The sequence below is a fragment of the Podarcis pityusensis genome, assembly GCF_964106645.2.
Source record: "Podarcis pityusensis genome assembly, chromosome: 18".
Lineage (NCBI taxonomy): Eukaryota > Metazoa > Chordata > Lepidosauria > Squamata > Lacertidae > Podarcis > Podarcis pityusensis.
Window position 1 is genome coordinate 9,687,160 of NC_138043.1, and position 23,987 is coordinate 9,711,146.

Below are 23,987 nucleotides of genomic sequence, written 5' to 3' on the forward strand. Positions count from 1 at the left end.
TGGGGGCTCCTGCTGGCTGGCAGGAGTTGCAGGCCAAGACCACCAGCCGCCCCCCGCCCCCAGATTCTGTGGTGGTGACCCCTCTCTCCCTTGCTTGAGGGTACACCGCATTCAACGGGGTGGACTTCGAGGGCACCTTCCACGTGAACACGGCCACGGACGATGACTATGCCGGCTTCATCTTCGGCTACCAGGACAGCGCCAGCTTCTACGTGGTCATGTGGAAGCAGATGGAGCAGACCTACTGGCAGGCGAACCCCTTCCGGGCTGTGGCGGAACCGGGGATCCAGCTCAAGGTAGGTGGCTGAGGAGCTCAGGGGGAGCCCAGACACCGCGGGTCAAGCCAGGAAAATGGGATGAAACAGGCCACACAAAATCTCCCATCTCTGTTTCTCCTCTCTGGCAACGAGAGCGGGGAAACAGGGATGTTTTCCCCAACGGCTGATCTGCATCTCAATTAAAGGTAAAGGGGCCCCTGACCATTAGGTCCAGTCGTGACCGACTCTGGGGTTGCGGCACTCATCTCGCTTTATTGGCCGAGGGAGCCGACGTACAGCTTCTGGGTCATGTGGCCAGCAGGACTAAGCCGCTTCTGGCGAACCAGAGCAGCGCACGGAAACGCCCTTTACCTTCCCACCAGAGTGGTACCTATTTATCTACTTGCACTCTGACGTGCTTTCGAACTGCTAGGTGGGCAGAAGCAGGGACCAAGCAACGGGAGCTCACCCCGTCGCGGGGATCTGAACCGCCGACCTTCTGATCAGCAAGCCCTGTGGTTTAACCCACAGCATCACCCGCGTCCCATATCTCAATTGCCTTCTCTCAAATCTCGTCTGCATTTTGGCTCCGCAGGCTGTTCAAGCAGTTAAGAGCCAGTTTTCCTGCAGACACAAGGCAAAGGCTCTGGCCGGCCTCCAGGAAAGGGGCTAAGACAGACTTTAGTGCACATGTTGTCCTCCAGATGTCCTAGACTCCCATCATCCCCTGCCAGGGCAGCCGTCTGATGCCGAGGCTGATGGGATCATGGCCAAGTACTCAGATCAGAATGGAATGCTCCTAGCAAACAGATCAGGTCATCTGGAAGCTCCCCTAGGCTTTCATCACCTCAACTAGTCCTACTGCCCTTGGTAGTCTTTTTCTCTAGGAAAAGGCTTGCCTCAAGATCTCTCTCTCTGTGTGTGTGTGTGTGTGTGTGTGTGTCATGAATGGCGTAGTTGAGATTCCCACATTGCAGAGGGTTCATCTAGAGAACCCTCAGGATCACTTCTAACTCTATTATTATTAAAATTTGTATTCCGCCCTCCATCCATAGATCTCGGGGCCGTTCACAACATAAAAATACTGGATAAAAAACACAAAATACAGTTTTATGACAAGCAGGTTCTAAATGTGTTCAGATTCATTTTGACTACACTGGTTCGTTAGAATTGTTTCGCATTCCACAACGTTTGTTTCTTTGATTTCGTAAGATCCACGTGCCTGAGCATTGAAAAGAAAACCTCAAAACCGGTTTACGAATGAAAACGATCACCAAAAAAATGTTTACAACCATTATTTTTAAAATGCCAGAAGCTGCCTCGAATCCCATCTTGCGAAAAAGGCGGGTTATATAAATAGGAGAGGGGTGGGTTGCTGACGCTGATAGGTTGTGGTTCTCCAAGCACATCTGGGTGGGGGGCTCAGGGAAGCCCCTGCTTTCTGAACTTCCTTGCCCTTCCCTCCAATCCCAGGCAGTGAAGTCCAAGACGGGCCCTGGAGAATACCTCCGCAACTCCCTCTGGCACACTGGGGACACGGCTAACCAGGTCAAACTGCTCTGGAAAGACCCTCGCAACGTCGGCTGGAAGGACAAGACCTCCTACCGCTGGTTCCTGCAGCACCGGCCCCAGGTGGGCTACATCCGGTAAGTGGCAGGGACCAGGTGCACAAGGATGTCACATAGAGGAGGGAGAAAGGTTGTTTTCTGCTGCTCCAGAGAAGCGGACACGGAGCAATGGATCCAAACTACAAGAAAGAAGATTCCACCTAAACATTAGGAAGAACTTCCTGACAGTAAGAGCTGTTTGACAGTGGAATTTGCTGCCAAGGAGTGTGGTGGAGTCTCCTTCTTTGGAGGTCTTTAAGCAGAGGCTTGACAACCATATGTCAGGAGTGCTCTGATGGTGTTTCCTGCTTGGCAGGGGGTTGGACTCGATGGCCCTTGTGGTCTCTTCCAACTCTATGATTCTATGATTCTAGGTGCGCCAGGGATGGGTGCCTGGCGGAAAGGCCTGGCTCAGTGGTGGTACTGTGAGGAGTTCCCAAAGCAAAGGAAGGATTTGTTGTTGTTTAGTCGCTTAGTCATGTCTGCCTCTTTGTGACCCCCTGGACCAGAGCACGCCAGGCACTCCTGTCTTCCACTGCCTCCCGCAGTTTGGTCAAACTCATGCTGGGAGCTTCGAGAACACTGTCCCACCATCTCATCCTCTGTCGTCCCCTTCTCCTTCTGCCCTCCATCTTTCCCAACATCAGGGTCTTTTCCAGGGAGTCTTCTCTTCTCATGGCCAAAGTCTTGGAGCCTCAGTTTCACGATCTGTCCTTCCAGTGAGCACTCAGGGCTGATTTCCTTCAGAATGGATCAGTTTGATCTTCTTGCAGTCCGTGAGACTCTCAAGAGTCTCCTCCAGCACCAGAATTCAAAAGCATCCATTCTTTGGCGATCAGCCTTCTTTGTAGTCCAGCTCTCACTTCCACACATCACTACTGGGAAAACCATAGCTTTAACTATATGGACCTTTGTTGGCAAGGTGATGTCTCTACTTTTTAAGATGCTGTCTAGGTTTGTCATTGCTAAGGAAGGATTAGACTCTGATAATAAAATACACACAGAGGCTTGAACCAGCAAGACTCTGGGAGAAGTGCGTGTAATAATAATTCCTGTCTACCCCTCGGCCCAGGTCGTTTTATTCACAAAAAAACTTTTTACACAGTGTACGTAAGAACCAATCAGATTTCTAAGAATTAAGATGTTTAAAGCTAAATTAGAAAGAATGAAAGATGTTAAGTGATCAAGTTAATTTTTTTTGAGAAAACTGATTTTGGAAAACTGTTAAAATGATATACAGTGGTACCTCTGGTTACATACGCTTCAGGTTACAGACTCCGCTAACCCAGAAATAGTGCTTCAGGTTAAGAACTTTGCTTCAGGATGAGAACAGAAATCGGGCTCCGGTGGCGCGGCGGCAGCAGGAGGCTCCATTAGCTAAAGTGGTGCTTCAGGTTAAGAACAGTTTCAGGTTAAGTACGGACCTCCAGAACGAATTAAGTACTTAACCCGAGGTACCACTGTATACCGTATCTTCTTGTTTTCTGTTGTCGCTGAACGCAAGACACCCTGCAAAATTTATTTCAAACGTAGCAAGAGGTTATAAGCTCCCTTGTTTCCAATTAATGTATTTGTCTTGTTTTGGGATATGCGTATTTAAAAAATAAAATCAGATAAGGCAAGCTCCTAAGATACAAGGGGCCTTTATTTGGGGTTATTTCCAAAGAGATTTTGTGTTATTATTTCAAAAATTGCTCCCAGTACGTTTCTGAGCACAACTCAAAGTGTTGGTGCTGACCTTGAAAGCCCTAAACGGCCTCAAAGGCCCAGTAGACCTGAAGGAGCGTCTCCACCCCCATTGTTCTGCCCGGACGCTGAGGTCCAGTGCCAAGGGCCTTCTGGCCGTTCCCTCACTGCAAGAAGCCAAGTTACAGGGAACCAGGCAGAGGGCCTTCTCGGTGGTGGCACCCGCCCTGTGGAAAAGAGGTCAAAGAGAAAAACAACTACCAGACTTTTAGAAGACATCTGAAGGCAGCCCTCTTTAGGGAAGCTTTTAATGTTTGATGTATTACGGTATTTTAATATTTTGTTGGAAGCCGCCCAGAGTGGCTGGGGAAGCCCAGCCAGATGGGTGGGGTATAAATAATAATAGTAATAATAGTAATAATAATGATTTATTATTTTCAAGCAGAGGCTCCTGCCTCCTAGACCCTCACATTTTTGCCACAAATATGCTGGCATTAGAATCCTTGATGGTTTTCCTTGCCTCTCTAGGGCTCGCTTCTACGAGGGTCCTGAGCTGGTGGCCGACACAGGCGTTGTTCTCGACACCACGATGAGAGGCGGGCGCCTGGGGGTCTTCTGCTTCTCCCAGGAGAACATCATCTGGTCCAACCTGCGGTATCGCTGCAACGGTGAGCAGGCCCCACTCCCTCCCGCCCAGCCCCACACATCCTCTCTCCCCTCCTGGGTGCAGCCTTTAAAGCCATGCCCATTTTAATGCCACGGGGTGGAGCTAAAACAGATTTAGTGACAGGGTTTCACACACAAGCAAAAAGAAAGCGAGTTTCAGTTGCTTTTGCAGACTCCGGCAAGTTGTGAGTCTCGGGGTCGTATTTCCTTTGGGACTCACCTGTTGGAGGCAGTGATGCTTCTGGAAACCCCAGGAAGGGAGAGGGCTCTCGCCCTCAGGTCCTGCTTGGGGGCTCCCCCTGGGGGTATCTGGATGCTGGACTAGATGGGCCCTTGGCCTGATCCAGAAGCCAGGTTCCTTATGTTCTTGTGGAACCTCCAGGTCCGGGGCAGTCTATCTGGATTCCTAGTTTCTTATGGATATTTAGCCGCTGTAGGAAGAGTGTTGGCCAGGGATGGGTGTACCAAAGCGCTTTACGGTGGAGTACAGGATCAGGTTTAACGTGCTGGTTTTAACCTTTAAAGTCCTATACGGCCTAGGACCCTCGTACCTACGGGACCGCCTCTCCTGGTATGCCCCACAGAGGAACCTACGGTCTGCAAATAAAAACATCCTGAAGGTCCCAGGCCTCAGAGAGGTTAGGCTGGCCTCAACTAGAGCCAGGGCTTTCTCGGCCGCGGCTCCAATCTGGTGGAACGCTCTGTCACAAGAGACTAGGGCCCTGCGGGACCTGACATCTTTCCGCAAGGCCTGCAAGACAGAGTTGTTCCACCAGGCCTTTGGTCAGGGCCCAGCCTGACTCCCTCCTCTGGCAACCTGCACAGAACTTTGCTTAACGGTTGCCATTAAATTGATTTTAATTAATTTTATAATGAAATGTTTTAGAATGTTGGATTATTTGATTGTTTGATTATTTGTTTGTTGTTAGCCGCCCTGAGCCTGGCTTTGGCTGGGGAGGGCGGGATATAAATAAAATTTATTATTATTATTATTATTCCCACAGTCCCATCATCAAGTCTCTCCTTTACTGGGCGGGACTCTGTAACTCCCTGCGTTGCAGGGGATTGGATTGGATGACCCTCATGACCCCTCCCAACTCTACCATTCTAAGATAAGCTTATCTGAATTTTCCCCAATTAATCCGGGGACACTTTAATTAATTACTACACGTTTGGGACGTTGATGATGCAGCGATGGCAGTGGCAGAGGGGCGGCCGCCGCCTTGACCTCAACCGCCACGTTTCCCCTTCCTCTGAGGCGTCTATCTCCTTTCTCCATGAGCTTGGGTAGCCCCTGAGGTGTTGGTTCTTCGGTGGTGGTAGTGGGGAAGCAATGCGTGGTGGGTCAGGCATGGAAGGCGGAGAAGGAGGGCCGAGAGCAGCGGTGGTGACGAGGCTCGGGCAGCGCGATGCCTCCCTTCCCATCGGAGCAGCCCCAATCCCATTCCTACTTGCGTGCAAGCAGGAGGGGACAGGGATCCCTCAGCTAGGAAGCGAGGCTTCACACTTGCCTTTCAGAGCAGCCCCAGCCCAACTCCTACTTGCGCGCAAGGAGGGGACGGGGATCCCTCAGCTGGGAAGGGAGGCTTCCCTTTGCCTAACTGAGAGATACCTGCCCCCTCCTGCTTGAACGCAAGTAGGAGTTGGGAGGCTGCTCCAATAGGCAGCACGAAGCCTCCCTTCCCAGCTGAATTGCTGGGCTCAGGGAAGGTGGAGGCAGAAGCTGCACCTTAGAGCCTCTGCACCACCATCAGATGGGGACTTCCGGGCAGCTCCTGAAGCCAGCCAGAGCCAACTGCTCCGGGCTGCTGAGACTGCCGCTGCCACGTTTCCCGGGGACTTCAGATGAAATCCGGGGACATTCCAGGGATGGAATTTGTCCGGGGACCTATTCGCAAATCCAGGGACTGTCCCCAGGAAACAGGGACGTCTGGTAACCCTATTCTAAGATCCCTGCCTCCTGTTCTCTCATTCACAGACACGATCCCAGAGGACTACGAATCTTACCGGAACCAGCAAGACTACTAAGCGCCTTTTAGGGTTGGCCCGAGACTCACATACTCACCCCTCTGCTTCCTGCTCTTTTTACAATATATCGAATTATGGACAGTCCCGCAACACCTTGCAGCAGCCGCCCAGCCGCCCTCTGGCATCGCTGCGCCTCCCTTTCCCTAGTAACCGGAAGCCCCCTTGGAATCCCTCACTGGCCACGAATCTGCTGAATGTTCTGCACCGTGCAGAAGAGAATCAGTTGTTCCAGCGGAGGCGCTTGAGAACATGGAGGGGAGAGGCTAGCTAGGAGAAGCTTTCCAAGAACTCCAAAGCACTCGCCAGCCGAGGGAGGCTGCTTCCTTCTGCTCCACCCCTAGGTAGGGGGTTCGGGTCTGATGTCAAGAAAGTGGGGCTGACCGTTGCATCCCTGCATGAACCACTGTCCAGGCACAGATCAGCGATTCATGCAAAAACGGGGTGATGCGGTGCGACGTCCCTCTTGAGAAATGGTCGTAGTCTTGCAAGTAACCAATTTTGAGAAATGTAAATTAAATTGGACAGGGAGGGAAATGTGTGCTGAGCTAATCCAATCTGCCCTGCTCTGGCATCCTGCAAGAGAGGTGCCCCTGCTTTGGTTCGATCCTCAGCCCCTCAAGGCTCAGGTGGCAAGAAGCCTGGTGGGCGGCTGCCAGTCTGAGCAAGTGACCCTGGGTAAACGTGGCGCATGGCTTCCTCCCAAACCCAGTTACATGCTCATTCCTCGGCCCTGAATCCTTGGCGCATTAAAGGCAGGTAATGAAATGCGCACCTTCTCAGAAGCAATAAGAAGAAACGCAGAGAAAGCACTTTTTAAAAAATATGTATGTATAGAAAATTTGGAGAATTAAATTACTTTGTCTTAACGACAAGAAGGTTGTGTTTTGTTTTATGACGCTGCCCGCAGGGCAGGCTCTCTGAAAGCCAGGAGAGAGCCAAAAAAAGCAAAACTGCGTCTGGCTAGGGAAGAGGAAGGCATTTTGCAAAAAAGACCCTTTTTAACCCATTGCAAAGCAGCTTTGCAATTAACAACAATTATTCAGAAAAGCAGAGCTGAGCAGCCAGAGAGAAAAACAGCTGAACTTTATTACATTTCATTTACAAATAATGCAAAGTTACAAAGACAAAAAAAGCCTTCACAGAGAAAGAAAGAAAAAAAGGAAACGAACGAACCAAAAAAAGAGAGATCAAAAAGAATGTACACAGAGTTTTGCCGCTTTTTCACATCATTGTCATGTTCTTAAGTTTGCAAAAAGAAGAAAAAAACACACACACGCTTACAAAGCCACCTTCAGGGTTCCTTTTTTTTTTTTTTTTTTGCCAAGAAAAAAGCCACAATAAATTAAGCTTCTATGCTCCAGAGTTCCTGTGCTGCTGCTGCCCCCAAGTACCCCCCCTCCCCACCCCCCAAGAAAACCTGTAACTCAATGGTAGGATTTGCATATATCAGTAAAGTCATTCCACTAGTCCTCATGTTTTTGTTTTTTTTAAAAAAAAACTATAAAGAACAGGATGTTACACGGTCCAAAAATACAGAAAACAAAAGACTGTTCCCTTCCCACCCTTTTAATCCGCCTCCCCCCCCCCCCAAAATATGATTTTTGTGTTACTGTTTTTTAGCTGCCTGTCTGTAAGGAAAGCTGCCACACACAGCTGAATCTACCTTATTCAGAGAAAACCCACATTTCCCTTGGTGTTCTTTTACACTTTCAGGTGCCCCAAAGGAAATTGGGGGGGGGGGGAGAGAAAAATTAAATTTCCTCCCTGCCCCCAAAAGAAAGCCATGTATTGAAAAGCTACCACCCGACTAACAGCTAGAACTAAGCACATTTTGTTTACTTGCTAAGTTGCGTTAATGTTCTGGATGTCTCTAGCAATATGGTTATTATAATATGGATAATTACGTTTAATGTGCAACTGCTCATGCCCATATAGAGTTAGGAACTAGTTAGGATCGAAGGGGGAAATAACGTCTAGGCATGGTCTTATCCCCCCTACCCCCCCAAAAAAAGAAAGTGATGTTAGGTTTGCAGCTCAATTAAGTTCTGCTCAGAGCAGATCCACCAGACCCGTTTGGCCACATCCGTCTGTTTCAATAGGACTACTCGGAGTATGGCCAACAGCAGATGCAACCTGCAAAAGCTTGCAGAATTAATCCTGGTGTTTCTGTTGCGTATGGCAGGGCAACCAAAGAGATGCGCCACACGACAAGCGGCTGCATTTGCAAGCCGGGCCTTAGCTAAGTGTTCTCCAAATCAAGGATCTTGAGTAGGGATTAAGCCGTTCCCTCTCCTGGCACAGAGAGTTTTGAGCGGCTTCTGCAAAAGGGCTGATTTCTATGCGCTGGTCGGTTAGGGTTTCCCGAAGTGAAACACAGGTGCCGCGTCATCAAGACGGTTGTAGATCTTCCCCACTCCAAGGATAATGGCTTTTAGTAGGGATTCCTGATACCGCCATTTCTCTTTTAAACAAAAAATATATATAAATGATGCAGCTAGTCCCTGTGGTCTTTCTAAAAACTATCAGCTGCAAATGAAGGCTTATGAAACTAACAGAACTGTAATCTAGAACTTACAGGTATCCCCAGACCTGGGGGAGGGGTGCACCACGACCCCCCACAAAACACTTAATCCTCCCGCCCAATTTGGCAAAAACAGACAAACCCTAAAACAACCCTCCCTCCTTTTATTTCAGCAAGTAGTGTTTATTTGCACTGAATTCAATTGAATCCTACTTGCTGTTCGTGGGATTTTTAAAGTGGGGGACATGCCAAACTTCACATCCTCCCTCCCCAATCACACACACTTGCAAAAGGGTGGAGGGGTTATGGGGAGAAGTATGTTGACCCATTCATTTTTGGGAAGGGGGGGGTCAGGGAGAGCATTAAGCCTCTGCTGATCTGCCCAGTTACGTTTTAAAGCTCTGCTGGTGCTTTTTTTCAGAGAAGCTTCTACTGCGCACCCAGCCCCAGCCTCCAAAAACCTGCCTGCCCACCCCGGCCAGCATTTGGGGGGGGGGGGCGCTAGGTTGGCGAAGGCTGGGCCAGGAGAAGACACGTCCGGCTCAGGTCAGCCGTGCCATACAGTAACAGAACACCGTTTGGATGTGGCAGCAATTGATAATAATGGTGATAATCATTTTATTATTTGAACCCCGCCCATCCGACTGGGTTTCCCCAGCCTCCCAAACATATATAAGTTGTGTCGGGGGGGGGGGGGGAGAGAAGGCATCTGAGAGCCCATCTCCCCCCCCCCCCAACCCTGTCCCAAAGGTGAGCTTTCCATCGTTTTTTTGACACACCTGAAAATTGGGGCTGGTGGGAGGAGGAGAACGATTAACGCTGGGAATTTTGTCATTGTTATCGATATACCGAGAAGGCTTTGGGGTGGAGGGGGGGGGGAGTAGGAGAGGAGAGAAGGGAACCAGGCAAAAAGCAAAAAGAGGCAATGAATTCTCAACCACAGGCGTGAGATCGTCCAACTTGCAGGTGGAGAACGGGGACATTGAGCCAAGACAGCCTTTGCTTCAATACACATGCTAAGATACCAACAGCTATTATACATTTTTTTGCTTTCGGTTCTTATGTAAATGGGGGATGAAAACCAAAACCCAATACCCCAAAGGCAGAAAGTACCAAGCTGTTGCTGCTGCTGCTGCGGCCGCCTCAAAGCATCTCTCCCCCCCCCCAGCCTGCGTTCCCCTCCCCCCCAAAAAGCCACGCCTTTCCTTTATAAACACAGTAGAAACTGGCCAAGCTCACATTTATTTATATATACTTTTTAAAATATATATATATATATATTTATATACACACACGCACCGTGCCCTCCTCCCCCTCCCCGAAAGGAAGTTGTTCCCCCCCCCTTTTTTTAAAAATAAAAAATAATAATAATAAATACAACGAAAAGCACAAAGATTATCGACCAAAGTTCCATAAACGTAGTGTGTTGGTTATTTAAACCCTCTGCACCCACCCCCAATTCACATATTGCAATATGGGAATTCCGCACAAAGCCTAAAAGTTTTCTTTTGAAAATAAAAGGTTAAACCGGTTCATTAAAAAAGAAAAGTTACAACACAAAAACACTTAACTTTTTGTTTGGGTTCCCCATTTCCCCCCCCTAAAAAGAAGAATGCATACTCAGATATTCAACTGCTCTTTCACAGATGTTTTCACAGTGACAAGGGAATTTTTTTAATTAAAAATAATAAAAATCAAAGTGCCTTCTTTCTTTCTTTCTTTCTTTTTTCAAAAGCCATGGGTGTAGTATGTAGGTAGTCCTCTTCCGGAGAGGAATTCTACCTAAGAAAAAAAAGGGTGGGGGAAGATGGCTGCCTTGAAAGGATGGAGGCAGGAAAAAAAGGATGGAAATGGGACCACCACAGAAAAACAAGGGGGGGGGGGGGAGAGAAAGAAGTAGCCTTTTTCTTTTTAAAAAAAGGGACAGCTCAGTCTCTTGCTGCTGCCTGTCAGAGATAGATTTACAAGGAGCCCCCAGCAAGACTCCTGCAAACATGCAGAAAAGCCACAGCGATAACAAGACTCAGTTTTCCCTGGCCATGCAATGGGCAGAAGCCGCCCCCAAATTTGGCCTTTTTTGGCAGGGATGGGGGGGAGTGTCTTATCCTACCCGCCCCCAATTTGTGCATAGCTGGGTCTGACCACCACCAAGCCCAGCATCCTGTATCTGAGGACATCCATACAATTAGCCCCCTGCTTGCTGGGGGTCTGGTTGGCTGCTGTGGGAAGAGGGGGCTAGGCTTGATCCAGTTGGTGGATCTGTACCCCGCTCCCTGACCACTTTTAAGTCTTGCTTTTTTTACACTTCCATCTCAGTTTGCTTACACATGCGCGCGCGCACACACACCAATCTATATGTATATATAGTCATTCACTCTGGCTCAAGATACTCCCCCCTGCTTTTGCAAGACCTTTTTCAAAGCTGACGGAAAGCACTGTGGATTTAAAACACCAGCACCCGGCCTCTCTGCCCACAGCCTGCCATCCTCGCACTCGCTTCTGACACCCATCCTGGCCTCTTGACACCCGCTGGCCGCCAGAGCCCACCCAAAGAGCAGGTGGGGAGACCCCCCCCCCCTTAGAAAACCGGGACCAGGTCCATCGGGGCGTGGGGGTTATAGGGGGAGAGGAGGAGGGGGCAGCGGAACTCTGCATATGCTCAGGAACGCTTCTCCACACAGCTTGAAATGGAGCAGGGCCCTGACAATGAGGACGACAGTCACCATCGTCATTTAATTCATTTGGCACTTGATGCCAAGAGGGGCTTTTGGGGGCCAACGTCCATTTTCAAAGACCAACAATTTGGTGGGGATTTTAAAAGGAAAAGATCCTGCTTTAAGGAATGTGACGTGGGGGTTTTTCCAGAAGAGACCCTTGTTGATTACAAAGATACTCGAACTCTGCAGAATTGGGCCCCGATCAGCTCTAGGGCTCTAACATGCCTTGCTAATATTTTGGGCTGGCAGCAAAGCTCCTGCTAGGAATCACAGACTTGTAGAGCTGGAAGGGATCCCAAGGAGTCATCTAGCCCATCCCCCTGCAATGCAGGAACCTTTCGCCCAACGTGGGTCTCGAACCCACAACCCTGAGATTCAGAGTCTCGTGCTCTTACCAACTGAGCTATGGAAGCCTGTACTGCCTGGCAACCAGTGGCTTCTGTGGGTCCCACTGGGACTCCCACTGGGATGAGAAGGCGCAGTACCCCTCCTGGCCTGCTCGAGTGGAGGTGCTGTGGAGCAAGCAGAGCCTGATGGAAACTGGAGGGACATTGACTTCTGCGCTCAGTTCCTCACTGGGAACTTTTTCTTGCCAAATTATAAGGAGAAAGGGCACGGCTTATGTAAGTTCAGGGGCTCAGACCGCACTGCAGGGGTGAAACTGGTCTCGTTTACACAGTATTATTAGCTGGCGCACACACACACAGAGCAATAGTGGACCAGGCTGGTGTCAGATTAAGGCCCACAGAGACCCAGGATAAAATGACCACTCAGCGCAGGCATTCCCTGGGCCAGCTGCCATCTCTTGGCCTAACCTACCTCACAGGGTTGTTGGAAGGGTAAAGGGGTGGGAGGAAAGGAGAGTACAGAAGGAACGGCTTAAGACAAACGCACCACTGTGCCCATGCAGACACAAGCCAGGCACCTAACCAAAAGAGAGCAGCTCTTTTAAACCTGACCCTAACTGAGCAACGAACAACACTCCCGCTTTTGAACAAAGCAGGACATCCTCTCTGCTCAACGATGGCAACAAAGCATTCTCCCCTGGAACAGAATCATGGTGGCTAGAATCCCCCAAAAGGAAAGATATGGGGAGCTTTCAGCTCCGCCCCCTTCAAAATAAGCAATTTTAAGCAAGCTTCGATGCAGACAGCATGTATCTCAAAACCTCCGGGTGCCTGGCCTTAAACACAGAATTGAGGGTGGGGGTGAGGATAGAAATCCCCCTCCCCATGATGAAAAAACAGAAAGAAGCAGAATATAAGGTGCATTAACGGAGGAAATAATTTGCCGTTGTGCTAAAGTCATCGCTTGGATACTCAACATGATAAATTAAGAATGACGCTGCCCCCTGCTGGGAAGAGAGATACCGAGCACATCGAAATATCTTGCGCTACGATCCTGCCATCTTTAACAAGAGTTTCCAGCAACAGCAACAAATGAAACACAAACCAGAAATTTAAACAGTGCCCCTCCAAAGCAAATGGTCCCTAATCCTCAGTGACCCTCAAACAAATCCAGAAAGGGTTTTTTTGTGTTTGTGTTTCACGTGTGTATACAGATATATAGATATATAGAGAGATATATATTAAGGCCATTTTTGTAAAACTACTTACAGTTTATCCGCACGCAGGCTCTCCTATGTACAATGTGTAATTTAGAAAAGGGGAGGAGGAGAGATTTGTACATCTCCCTATAAAACTGTCCGGTTCGAGAGCTGCGTGTGTTTACCAAACCAGGCAATGCGTCTTCCAATTCCACATCCCCAAACGGCAGGCCAAAGACTGAAGAGGACTGTGCACATGTTGAGATCTGAGGGAAGGGCATCCCAGAGAGTCGGACCAATGAATTCTGACAGGATCGCTGGAGGCCAAAGGACGAGATCCCTGCATTCACCGTTCGGAGAAGGAGAGTTACCACCTCCTGGGGTTTTTTTAGCAGACGGGACTCCTCCTCGTGCAGGAGAGGGACCCAGAGCAGCCTTGAAATGGGTAGACCATGGCGAGTACTAGAGGCTAAAATACTGATACGGGTTATATAACAATGGGAGAGACCACTTCTGGGGAGCTGAAAGGGCTGGGGGGAAAGCACTGCATCGAAGCGCCCACACAGAACGCCTAGGAGACAGCACAGTTTTAGTGCAAAAGTCGTAAAACAAAGGATGGCACAGGCGGAGTGTAAGCAGACATGTACTCGGAACGGGACTTCCTAGCGGCACATGCAGGGGCCCAGAGGCCCAGCTGTAACTCGCCGGGGGGAGGCATTCGGGGAAGGCTATGGCAGGACTCAAACCCAGAACCTGAGGGACAACAAGGCAGGGACTCAAGTTGAACGCTGCCTGGCCAACTCAGAGCAGAAGAGGGGACAGCGGGGAGGTGAGCTTTGCTGCGCCAGCCAGGAAGGCCCAGAGGACTTAAGATATCGCCCAGCCAGGCCAAGGGAGCCACAGGAGGCTACCAGATTAGCATTTTCGGCAAATGGGAGGTTCACTTCCTCCCCAGCAGCACAGAAAACCAGGGACCTGGCCTGGAGAATGGGATGCTGTAAAAGAAAAGTGTTTGAGGGGTGGGGAGCAGGGAGACCCTGCCTGAAGCATTCGGACTCACAAACATGCCTGCGAGGGGATTTCTGAGTTCCAGACATCTGTTTCAGGGACCCACAAACACCCCAGGGGCACTTGGCACGAGATTCTGCCAACGGAAAGTGACAAACGGAGTCAGTCCAAAAAACTGCCCCACGCCAAAGAGCGCCTCCCGCTCGAGACGTCAAAGGAGAGAACATCTCTGTCCACTTTGCAAGCAGGAGACGTGTGTGTACGTCTTGGGGTCCCCTTAAACGATTCCCCACTGAACCCCTCTGATTCTGCCACCCTCAGCAACCATTTGGGGGCTCAGTCTGGCTCGGCGCCCCTCCAAGGCTGACCGGATTTTCCTCGCTATTCCCTGCTAAAAAATAACAAATCATGCACATGAGATATTTTCCTTTAATACTGGGCGGGAACTGCCTTTGCCATGCAAAAAGGGGAGGGGAGAGAGACTTGCACGCTGGACAGCAATAATCCCGCAGGCGTTCAACCCAGAGGAAATCGCAGCTCCTTCCTTTAGGTAACAGAAGTATGCGACATAAATAAAGTTGCCCCTCCTCTTCCTCTACCTGTCCCCCACCCCCTGCCAAAAAAGTCCTTGGAGTTAGGCGGCTCGTGCAACTAAATCCCCGGACGGTGTTGCTCCCCCAAAAGAGATGTTTCTGCAACTGTTGAGCAAGGTGGCAAACGGGGGAACAGGCAGCAAGAGTTTTGGATGAGAGTCAAGGCTAGCAAAAAGGGGGGGCAAGAGATCACAAACCATTTGCACCCCACCCCATCCTTCAAAGCCAAGCATCTGTCTCAGGAAATAATTCTGGAGGGCTCACCGGACTCTCCCTACTACCTCCTGCATTGAAACCCCACCCACTCCATTTCCCAGAAGGAAAGCAGCAATATCCACAACATAGCTTTTGAACTCAGGGGTGGTGGGGCTTCACGTGTCTGTCGCGCAACCCCCAGCACCCCCCCCCAAGCTCCCGGCTTCATGCAGAAGTGGCTGTTTCTGTAACCGAAACCGGAGACTCGGTAGTTTTGACAGAGGTGGGGGGGGGGGATAAGAACTATCTATTTACCTTTTCAGAGCGCTTTGCCCAGCCACCAGGGTGGGGGGGGAGAGGAAGAGAGGGAGCAGCCTCCTCTGCTGCCACCCCACTCCCTGCCTTCCCAAAAACAAACACGGAGAAACCATTTAGTGCAAAGGAGAACAAGGACCGAACTTTGGTGGCAAGCAGAGGGCGAGAGGAACGGAAAGGGCGCAAGGGGGGCTTGTGGATAAAGAGGTCCTCTCCCAAACCAGTGGCCTCTGGAGGGGGAGGGGAGACGGGGGGTGGGCAGCTGCTCTGTGAGGGTGGAACGAGCCCGGCTCTCAGGTGCGACGGACCCGAGGTGGGCCGGTCCCTGCCTCTGCGGGTGCCGAGACTTGGTACACCTTTTATTTGCAATTTGGCATGCGCTCTCTCACTCTCGGCGACGCACCCACTCTTCCCCTCTCCCCTACAGCCGGTCCATCCGGAAAGTGTCCTCTGTGGCGGGGTCAGCGAGGACCATGTCGGGGTCGTTGAGCATGTGCAGCCCGTCCAAGGTCAGGGGGTCGATTTTGAGTTCGTCCAGGGGGAACTGGGAATCAGAGTCGAAGCTGACATCCCCCACGCCGGCCAGAGAGCTGGTCAGGTCCTTCGACAGGCTGGGAGGGGACTCCCCGGTCACTGGGAGTGGCAGGGTGGAGGGAGAGAGAAAGACAGACAGACCTTTGGTTAGGGTCAGCCTCCGTTCCTCTTCCACCTGACCCACTCCTTGGGGCAAGCCTGGAGGTTGCTAACCTTCAGGCGTTAGCAACACACGAAGCTGTTCAGACAGTCAGACCCAGGGTGGGGGACATTCCCAGCCCCACCCAAAGATGCTGCAGGTGACTGTACCTGGGGAAATCTGCATGTGAAGCCCTGTAGCTAAGCTGCAGCTCTTCCTAGAAAAACTATGTTCTAGTCCTCATGGTTTTCTGAACAAGGAAAATGTAGGAATTCGCCTTGTGCCGAGTCCGACCCTTGGGTCCATGTAGCTCAGTACTGTCTGCACCATGGGTGGGCAAACTAAAGCCCGGGGGCCAGATGCGGCCCAATCGCCTTCTCAATCAGGCCCACGGAAGGTCCAGGAATCAGCGTGTTTTTACATGAGTAGAATGTGTCCTTTTATTTAAAATGCATCTCTGGGTTATTTGTGGGGCATAGGAATTCATTTTTTTTAAAAAAAAATAGTCCGGCCCCCTACAAGTTCTGAGGGACAGTGGAATGGCCCCCTGCTGAAAAGGTTTGCTGACCCGTGGTCTACACTGTCTGGCCCAGAAACAATGGAGTCTGCTCCGCAAGGGCATAATGGGCACTGCCCCACCAGCCTCTGTCTGCCCGCCTTCTGACCTGCAACCAGTCTGGGGGGTGGCCCTGCCTGCCTGCCAGCCTCTTCCTCCTGATTCTCACTGTCTCCCCTTGTAAAATCCAAGACTTGGAGGTCACCAGGCCCGTCATGAAATTCTGTTTTATGGCAACAAGGCCAGGCCAGGCCATGGTGACAGTGATGGTCAACGAACAAATACCGATTTTAAACTCTGGCTCACATATTTTAGCTGACGGAGTGTTGCTTTTAATGCATATAAGCACATGTGAAATTCTCAGCTCTGCCTACTTCTGCCCCTTGGTGCTGAAGCAGTTATACCTGTTTTTATTGTTCTTTTCGCCAGCTGGTCTTTGACTGTCATAAAGACTGGTTGATCGATTGCCCCTTGCAGGAGGAAATCAGCAGAGAGGAGGAGAATACTATCATTTGTGGGCTCCGTGTCTCGCCGGCCGCAGTGCCACCTGCTATTGGGCTCCCCGCCTTCTGCCCTACCAGCTGCTGCTGTTCAGAAACTCAGCAGCTGCAAAGGTCCAAAGGGTGGCGATGCGCAGCCGGTCCCGCCCCCCAGGCGCCACACCACGGACCCACCTGTGAGGATGATGTTTGGGATGTTCCCGTGACTGGCGTAGCTGAGCTGCTGGGCGTCCTGGAGGCTCCCGTGGCTTCCGGTGAGGCCCATCATGGCCGCCTGGGAGTAATTGAGGGTGGAGCAGGGGCTGTAGAGGCTGTTGGAGCTGATGGCGTTCTCAATCATGTTGAACTGCTCAAGCTGGAGGAAGGAATCCTGGAGGTAAGAACTTAATAAAAGAGCCTTGCTGGGCTGGGCTGAAAAGCCGGCTGGGTTCATAACCCACCAGTCAGATGGGTGGGGGTACAAGTTATACATCATCATCATCATCATCATCCCAAGGGCATACTGCTCTGAACCATGGGCTGGTATAGATGACCCTTGGGGACCCTTCCTCCGAGTCTACAATCCTATGATTCTACGTTCCGCTTTGCAACCATGGCTAAAATTGTGATTTAGCATTTTGACGCTGCGGACCGCCCCCAGATCTACGGACGAAGGGCGGCATACAAATTTAGCAAATATTTTATCTGGCCGCCCGATGAACCAAACTTCTCTGGGTGGTGAAGAGTCGAAACCACCAATCCCATTTGAACCTCCAGTCAAGGGGTGCTTGGGAGTCACAGAAAGTGCTCTCACCTGATGAGATAAAGCGTTTGCCTGCCTGGCCGTCATCTGCTGGTCGTAACAGGAATCCCCGAAGACGCTCCCCAGGATAGATGTTTGCTGCAAGAAGGAGGAGGAGGTGAATCAGTGCAGAGAAGAGCCCTTTGCTGAAATCCAGAGTGGGGGCAGCAGACAGTCTGCCAAGACCGCCCTTGAGGATGCTGAATTGAAGGCTGCGTGGTGAAATCCCCACCCCACCCCACCCCACCGGCTAACTACCAACCAGCCCCAGAATGATGAATTCAAGAGCAGAGCTCTAGAGGAGATGGGACTGGGGGGGCACAGTAACCTGGCTTCCACCTTAGATGAGGGCTATGCTGCTGCCACCACGATGCCAGAAACACACATGCCGGAAAGGGGGAGAGGGGACAAAAGTGAATGGGTCGCGCATGGTTTGAAGAAGCATGTCTGCCCCAGAGGGTGGGAGAGGGGTAGAAAGGCTCTGATGGATGAGATAGTTTGCAAACTGTCCTGACCAACATGACTGCATGCCAGTGGAGCAATGGGGAGGATAAGGGGCTGTGCTACCCAAAACAGCAGCAACTGAGATGCCCCCCTCCTCCTTTGGTTAGGAAGTTTACTTGGAACGACAGCAAGATTTTTATTCCTACTACCACTGTGCTTATGACTCATTATATCCAACGCTCATCAGACTGGTAAGATTCGCTTGGTTGTGGCCCAATAATATTTTTATTTGTAGTCCTACTCCTACGGCTGTTATTACTATTTCCATCCAACGCTAGTCATGCACAGATTAGATCAGCTTGGCAAAGCCTGATTGAGAAGCTCCCGAATGCTACAATTCCCCAAACTGCTTCAAAATGAAGGCGGCAAAGCAAAGCAAATCTTTCGAGTTCCTTTTACCCTGCCTTCTAGAGTCCTGGTCTCACAAGGTCTCTTATAAAGTAGGAAAGACCTAAAGAGGTTTTTTTGCAAAAAAAAATAATCCAACCAGGTTGATTCTGCAAGCCTGGTCCTGCGCTTAAAAAACAGCCGAGACGAGCAGCAGCGAGCGAGCCTCCTTCCCCACTATCAACCTAAATTCAGGAATCCCTCTGCCCTAACCTTTCTCTGCTGGGCTATTATAATCCGACCACCTCCTCCCCACCAGCGGGTCTATGAGAAACCACTCTCATTTTACAACTGTGCAGCAGTGCAAAGTGATACAGATGCATTTTTTAAATAAAAAAATTGCTCCCCTTGAGGATCCTTAACTGCAGTTTTTAATAACTTTGCCAGCAGAGACCGGGGAGGTGGGGGGTAGAGGAGACGTGATTAAACGGGAAGGGCTTTTTTTCATCGCTTCAGCACTTTGGGATCCAAGACCTGGCCTCTTCCGCTGGCTGCAGAAGCCAAAGGCTCTCTCTGCAGAACCGAAGAGGGAGAGGGGCTTGCTAGCTTTCGTTAACTGAGTGGCTGAGCGCTGCGGCAAGGAAGGCCAGAAATTCCTTGAATGCCCACGAGGTCCAGCACCTTGTGTGAGGGAGAAAAATGTTTTCTCCGTCCACGTTCTCATTTTGTATAGGCTTCTATCCCATCGCCTGTTGCTCGTCTTTTCTCAAAACTGAAAAAAAGACAAATGCACACACTGGAACCTTTCCTCATAAGGCTGGCTCACAGCTTTGTTCTTCCTGCATGAACCTGTCCCCTGCAAACTGTGCTCCGAGTCTTCTCAGCCTTCTGAATCGAGGCAGGCGGAGAGAGGGGGACGAGGCCACATGGCTTGGCGCCCTTTCTACAGATGCCCCCTAAACCTGGCAGGAAGGAAATGGCAGCCTGTCGCCACCACCTGGTGTTTGGTGGCAGCAAACAAGGGTTCCGTTTTGCTATGATGGCCGACAGCCACTGGTGCTCTGTCCACCACACCGGCAGCAGGCGGCATTCAGAGGTAGAGTGTGCCTGAGCAGGGAGGCCCCACATAGCTAATGTGGCTAGGTGCCGGTGCTCAGTCTACTCCTCCCCTCTGTAACAACCAAGGGCTGTAGCCAGCATGCAGTCGTCCTCAGAGCAGACCTGGGGAAATCAAATGAGCATGACTCGCTTGGGGATACTGATTTCAGTAGGTCGTGCTCAGAGGAAAACTTGCTTAGACACGACCCCGGTTTATTTACAAGGCTATCGAATAGAGTGGCCAGACCCGTACATTAAATTTAACGTAGGGATGGGGGAAAGGTGGTGGTCCTCCAAGGCACTGCTGGACCTCAACTCCCACCTCCCCTTGCTGTTGTCTATATGGGCAGAGGATGATGGGAACTGTAGTCCAGGAACTTCTGGAGGGGGAAAGCTGATTTTCTCCACACAGAAGTTCCACTGATGGCTTCAAGTTACAAGAAAGAAGGTTCGGACTCAACATCAGGAAGAAATTTGACAGTGAGAGCTGTTTGACAGTGGAACAGTCTCCCTTGTTCTCCTTCCTTGGAGGTTTTTAAGTAGAGGTTGGATGACCCCTCTATCATGGATGCTTTGGTTGCGATTCCTGCATTGTGGGGGTTGCACTAGATGACCCTCAGGGTCCCAATTCTACAGTGGAGAGCGTGAAAGGTTGGCCACCCCTGATTTTCCCACCAAGAAGCAGCAACAGCAGCACCCAAGACTGCCTGAGGTCTTCCACTCTACGCTGCTTCACCCTTTTAAAGCCCTTTCTAACTGCTGCTGATTGTTTTAACTGCTCCCACGTTGTGGGATGAGAGCTGGGAACGAGCGGTGCTTTGCTTTCCCTGAATACGAAAGTACTAAAAGGTTTCATGTGCTCCGGCTGCCGTCAGCTATGTGGGCAATTAACATGACGCCTACTGCGGGTCTTTGCTGTGCGCTGACTTAGCCGACTCGTTCCGGCTGTGTTAGCAGGCCTCCAAACCCACTATTTGTCGTTTGGGTCTGATTATCTTCCAAGGTACCAGGGGACAACAAAGTCTTTATATGTACACTTAAGTCTCACAATTTGATTCTTCTTTTGATCTTTCAATACATTTTGTAACTAACCCTCTTCCTCCTATGGATTTCTGAAACTCACTTTTGGAACTCGGACTGTGTGTGATGGATTAAGACCTCTGTGGGCTGGAGATTCTTTCCCCTCTTTTTGTTACTTGGCCTGTTTTAAACCTAGCAAACATGCTTATTTGGGGGGGGGGTTCTTTTAAAGAACCTGCACTCTCCAGCCCAGCCATCACGGGGCAGCTGGGAATTTTACTCCAAAACATCTGTATACACGTCTACTCAAAAGTAGGTCTCTGTGTGTTTAATGTAGGACAAAGGACGGGAACTTCATGGCACTAATAATATTAATAGTTATTATACAATATCGCTTCCAGTGACCACTGAGAAGCCGAGTAAGATTTGTACTTAGTGCAGAAAACAGTGCTGGACAATACTGAAGAAAACCAGAAGCTGCACCTTGTACCCTGAAGTGTGTTGTTTACAACTTAACAGCAGAAAGTTGCCACCTTTCAACTCATGTCATCTCAAACCCACTTATATAAATCAGCGTGTGCATTACGGGGGGGAAACCTCTTGGATTATCAAAACAGTCTGCACATTTAGGAAAACCTATGTGACAGCTGAGGTGGGACGAGGGTGGCGCTGTGAGTTAAACCACAGAGCCTAGGACTTGCCGATCAGAAGGTTGGCGGTTCGAATCCCCGCGACGGGGTGAGCTCCCGTTGTTCGGTCCCTGCTCCTGCCAACCTAGCAGTTCGAAAGCACGTTAAAGTGCAAGTAGATAAATAGGTACCACTCCGGCGGAAAGGTAAACGGCGTTTCCGTGCGCTGCTCTGGTTTGCCAGAAGCGGCTTAGTCATGCTGGCCACATGACCCGGAAGCTGTACGCCGGTTCCCTTGGCCAATAAAGCGAGATGAGCGCCACAACCCCAGAGACGGTCACAACTGGATCTAATGGTCAGGGGTCCCTTTACCTTTACATTTTATGCGATAGCTGAAGCAGTATGAATCTAGCAGCATTGTATAGGTTCAGTGCAAACCCTATTTTTACGCCTTATTTAAAAACAGGCAAGCACTCATCTAGACATAGCTGGAAGTGAGGGGGGTATTGTTTTCGTCTGTTATTATGTTATGTGTATTTGCGTTTTTGTATCGTAAACCGCCCCGGGATCCTCAGATGAAGGGTGGTATAGAAATTCAATAAATAAAGATATATATTTAAAAATTGGACGATGTGACATTAAGAGGGATTGGGGAGAGAGAGAAAATAAGACGGACCCACTGAGAAGTATGGAAGTGGAAGGCCTGGAGAGAGAGAGAGAGAGAGAGAGAGAGAGCGCACACACAGAGATGCAGTCAGTCCCTTACTTGAGGGGAGCTGCCAGGAGAGAAAGCTTGATTGGAGACAGGAGAGGTGGGAGACTGGTTGGCCGGGGAGCCAGCATTGTTGCGGTACTGCTGGAGTGAACCCTACAGAAGGACACAGAGTTAGAGAAAGAGAGAGAGAATAGGGTAGGGGGGAGGAGAGAAGGCAGATGAAATCACAGGGTTCTTTCGTGGAGAGAAAGAGAGAGAGGAGAGAGATGGGAGGGAAGAAAAGCCCTTGTATGAACACCCAGGGAGTCAGCTAGTACCGGTTAAACAATGCCCCGAGAGATCATGGACAGAAAAAAGTGGGGGTACAATCATTTCTGGACTTCCTCCCCGGCTTCCTGGAGAGCAAGGTGCAGCCAGGAACCATACGCTGTATTCCAAATGCCTCTGCTCCTTAGAATGACAGGAAAGGCACTGAGGAGACACAGCTGGTTTCTAAACATCCCTTTCCTTGTCAGGCTTCCCCCAAAACTCCTGGAGGGAAAGGACCCGCATGGACGAAAGAAGAGCGCTGCCGATGGGTCAGGCCAAAAGCCCATCTAGCCCAGCCTCCTGTTCTCACAGGGGCCGACCAGAAGCCACCGTGTCGGGTGGGGAGAGTTGCCATTCTGCTCAGGTCATGCTTGCTGGTTTCCCATGGGGGCATCTGGGTGGCCACTGTGAGTACAGGAAGCTGGGCTAAGTGGGGCCCCTTTGGCCTGAGCACAAGACCACCTTCCCATCCTGTAGTTTCTCCCAGCCACAGGTACTTCTATGCATTTACACTGGAATAAATATGCATACATTTATCTCTGCAGGGCTTAATTTCACCGCCGCCTCCCATCTACTGATGAACATAAGAGCAGCTTGTTGGATCAGGCCATTGGCCTGATCCTCAAACAGGGTCTGAGCACCAGGTCTCCCCTCCTGCGGTTTCTAGCAACAGGGATTCAGCAGCATGGCCTGCCTCTGACTATGGAGGGGGAACCCTGCCAGCATGGCTAGTAGCCATCAGTAAGTCCTCTCCTCCACGGATCCCGCTTAAGAGGTGTGGCTGGCACACTGCTTTTGCAAGGAGAACACAGCCCCTTCTTTCGCTTTATCACACCTGCATCTAAAATTGGGGAGATCTGTGCTCAGTGAACTCTCCACTCCTGTCTTGCAGCAAGGCGCTTCTCCCCTGCCTTGTCCAGGGGATGTAATAAATAATAATAATAATAATAATAATAACAACAACAACGATGTTGCTGGGTGTGAATGCATGTACTGAAATCCCAGGAGAAAAAGGACAGGGTGTGTGTGCGATTTCGGACTTCCTGGGAACCTCAGTGTCAAACGTTAAACACAGAGACCTCATTGGTGCAAAGGGTTGCTTGGAACAGGGTGTGAACCTAAGAAGAGCCCGCCAGATCAGGCCAGTGACCCATCTAGTCCAGCATCCTGTTCTCACTGTAGCCAACCAGATGTCCCCAAGCGAAACCTGCAAGCAGGATCCGAGCACAAGAGAAAATCTCTCCTCCTGTAGACCCCCAGGCCTGAGGGTCGGGGCTGGGGAGGACCCCTAGCCAATTCAGAAGCAGGGTGTCAAGAAGTTGGCGTCGTTTAGAAAGGCTGCAGAATTTTCTGGTCCCCTGCCTTTAAAGAAGAAAGAAAAGCCACACATACACAAGCTCTGCTTCGTAACACTAAAAAGAGCAAACGCTTCTGCCAACCGCTCCAATGCGTGAAGAGGAGTTTGGAGAAGACAGAAAGGGGGCAGAAGGGGAAGGCTGCGAGCTCAAACCTTAGCAAAGCTGCTCCTGCATCCTCTATGGTAAGTGGAGACTCAGTGGGAAGCTCAGGTGAGGCAGGTGAGACACCTCCATCCACTGAGGACCCTGAGGCTCGAAGCCGGGAACTAAACCCAGCCTTTGTCATTCACTGCGTAGCGACTCCCAAAACCACCCCACCCTCCCAGCTAGCACAACTGTAGGATTCCAGATCAGTGAGAGGGCCTGGTGTTGGCAGAG

General features: G+C 50.5%; 2 protein-coding genes across 10 annotated transcripts in view; one reads left to right on the forward strand and one right to left on the reverse strand.

The window, feature by feature from the left end:
* Positions 1 to 8,244, forward strand: part of COMP (cartilage oligomeric matrix protein) — a 39,124-nt gene extending 30,880 nt beyond the window's left edge. For all 3 annotated transcript variants that reach the window (XM_080988893.1, XM_080988892.1, XM_080988891.1), the window contains exons 15-18: positions 100 to 296; positions 1,731 to 1,903; positions 4,079 to 4,218; positions 6,195 to 8,244. In XM_080988893.1, coding sequence (XP_080845019.1) covers positions 100 to 296; positions 1,731 to 1,903; positions 4,079 to 4,218; positions 6,195 to 6,244 — 560 coding nt within the window. In that variant the 3' untranslated portion in view covers positions 6,245 to 8,244. The remainder of the gene's footprint in view (positions 1 to 99; positions 297 to 1,730; positions 1,904 to 4,078; positions 4,219 to 6,194) is intronic.
* The window catches only part of CRTC1 (CREB regulated transcription coactivator 1), a 53,332-nt gene continuing 36,653 nt past the window's right edge, over positions 7,309 to 23,987 (reverse strand). For 2 of the 7 annotated variants that reach the window (XM_080988953.1, XM_080988949.1), the window contains 4 exons: positions 21,994 to 22,095; positions 17,662 to 17,748; positions 17,043 to 17,238; positions 7,309 to 15,772 (listed from right to left, as the gene is read on the reverse strand). In XM_080988953.1, the coding sequence (XP_080845079.1) occupies positions 15,561 to 15,772; positions 17,043 to 17,238; positions 17,662 to 17,748; positions 21,994 to 22,095 (597 nt within the window). In that variant the 3' untranslated portion in view covers positions 7,309 to 15,560. The remainder of the gene's footprint in view (positions 15,773 to 17,042; positions 17,239 to 17,661; positions 17,749 to 21,993; positions 22,096 to 23,987) is intronic. The other 5 variants (XM_080988954.1, XM_080988951.1, XM_080988955.1 and 2 more) reach the window with 3 other exon arrangements.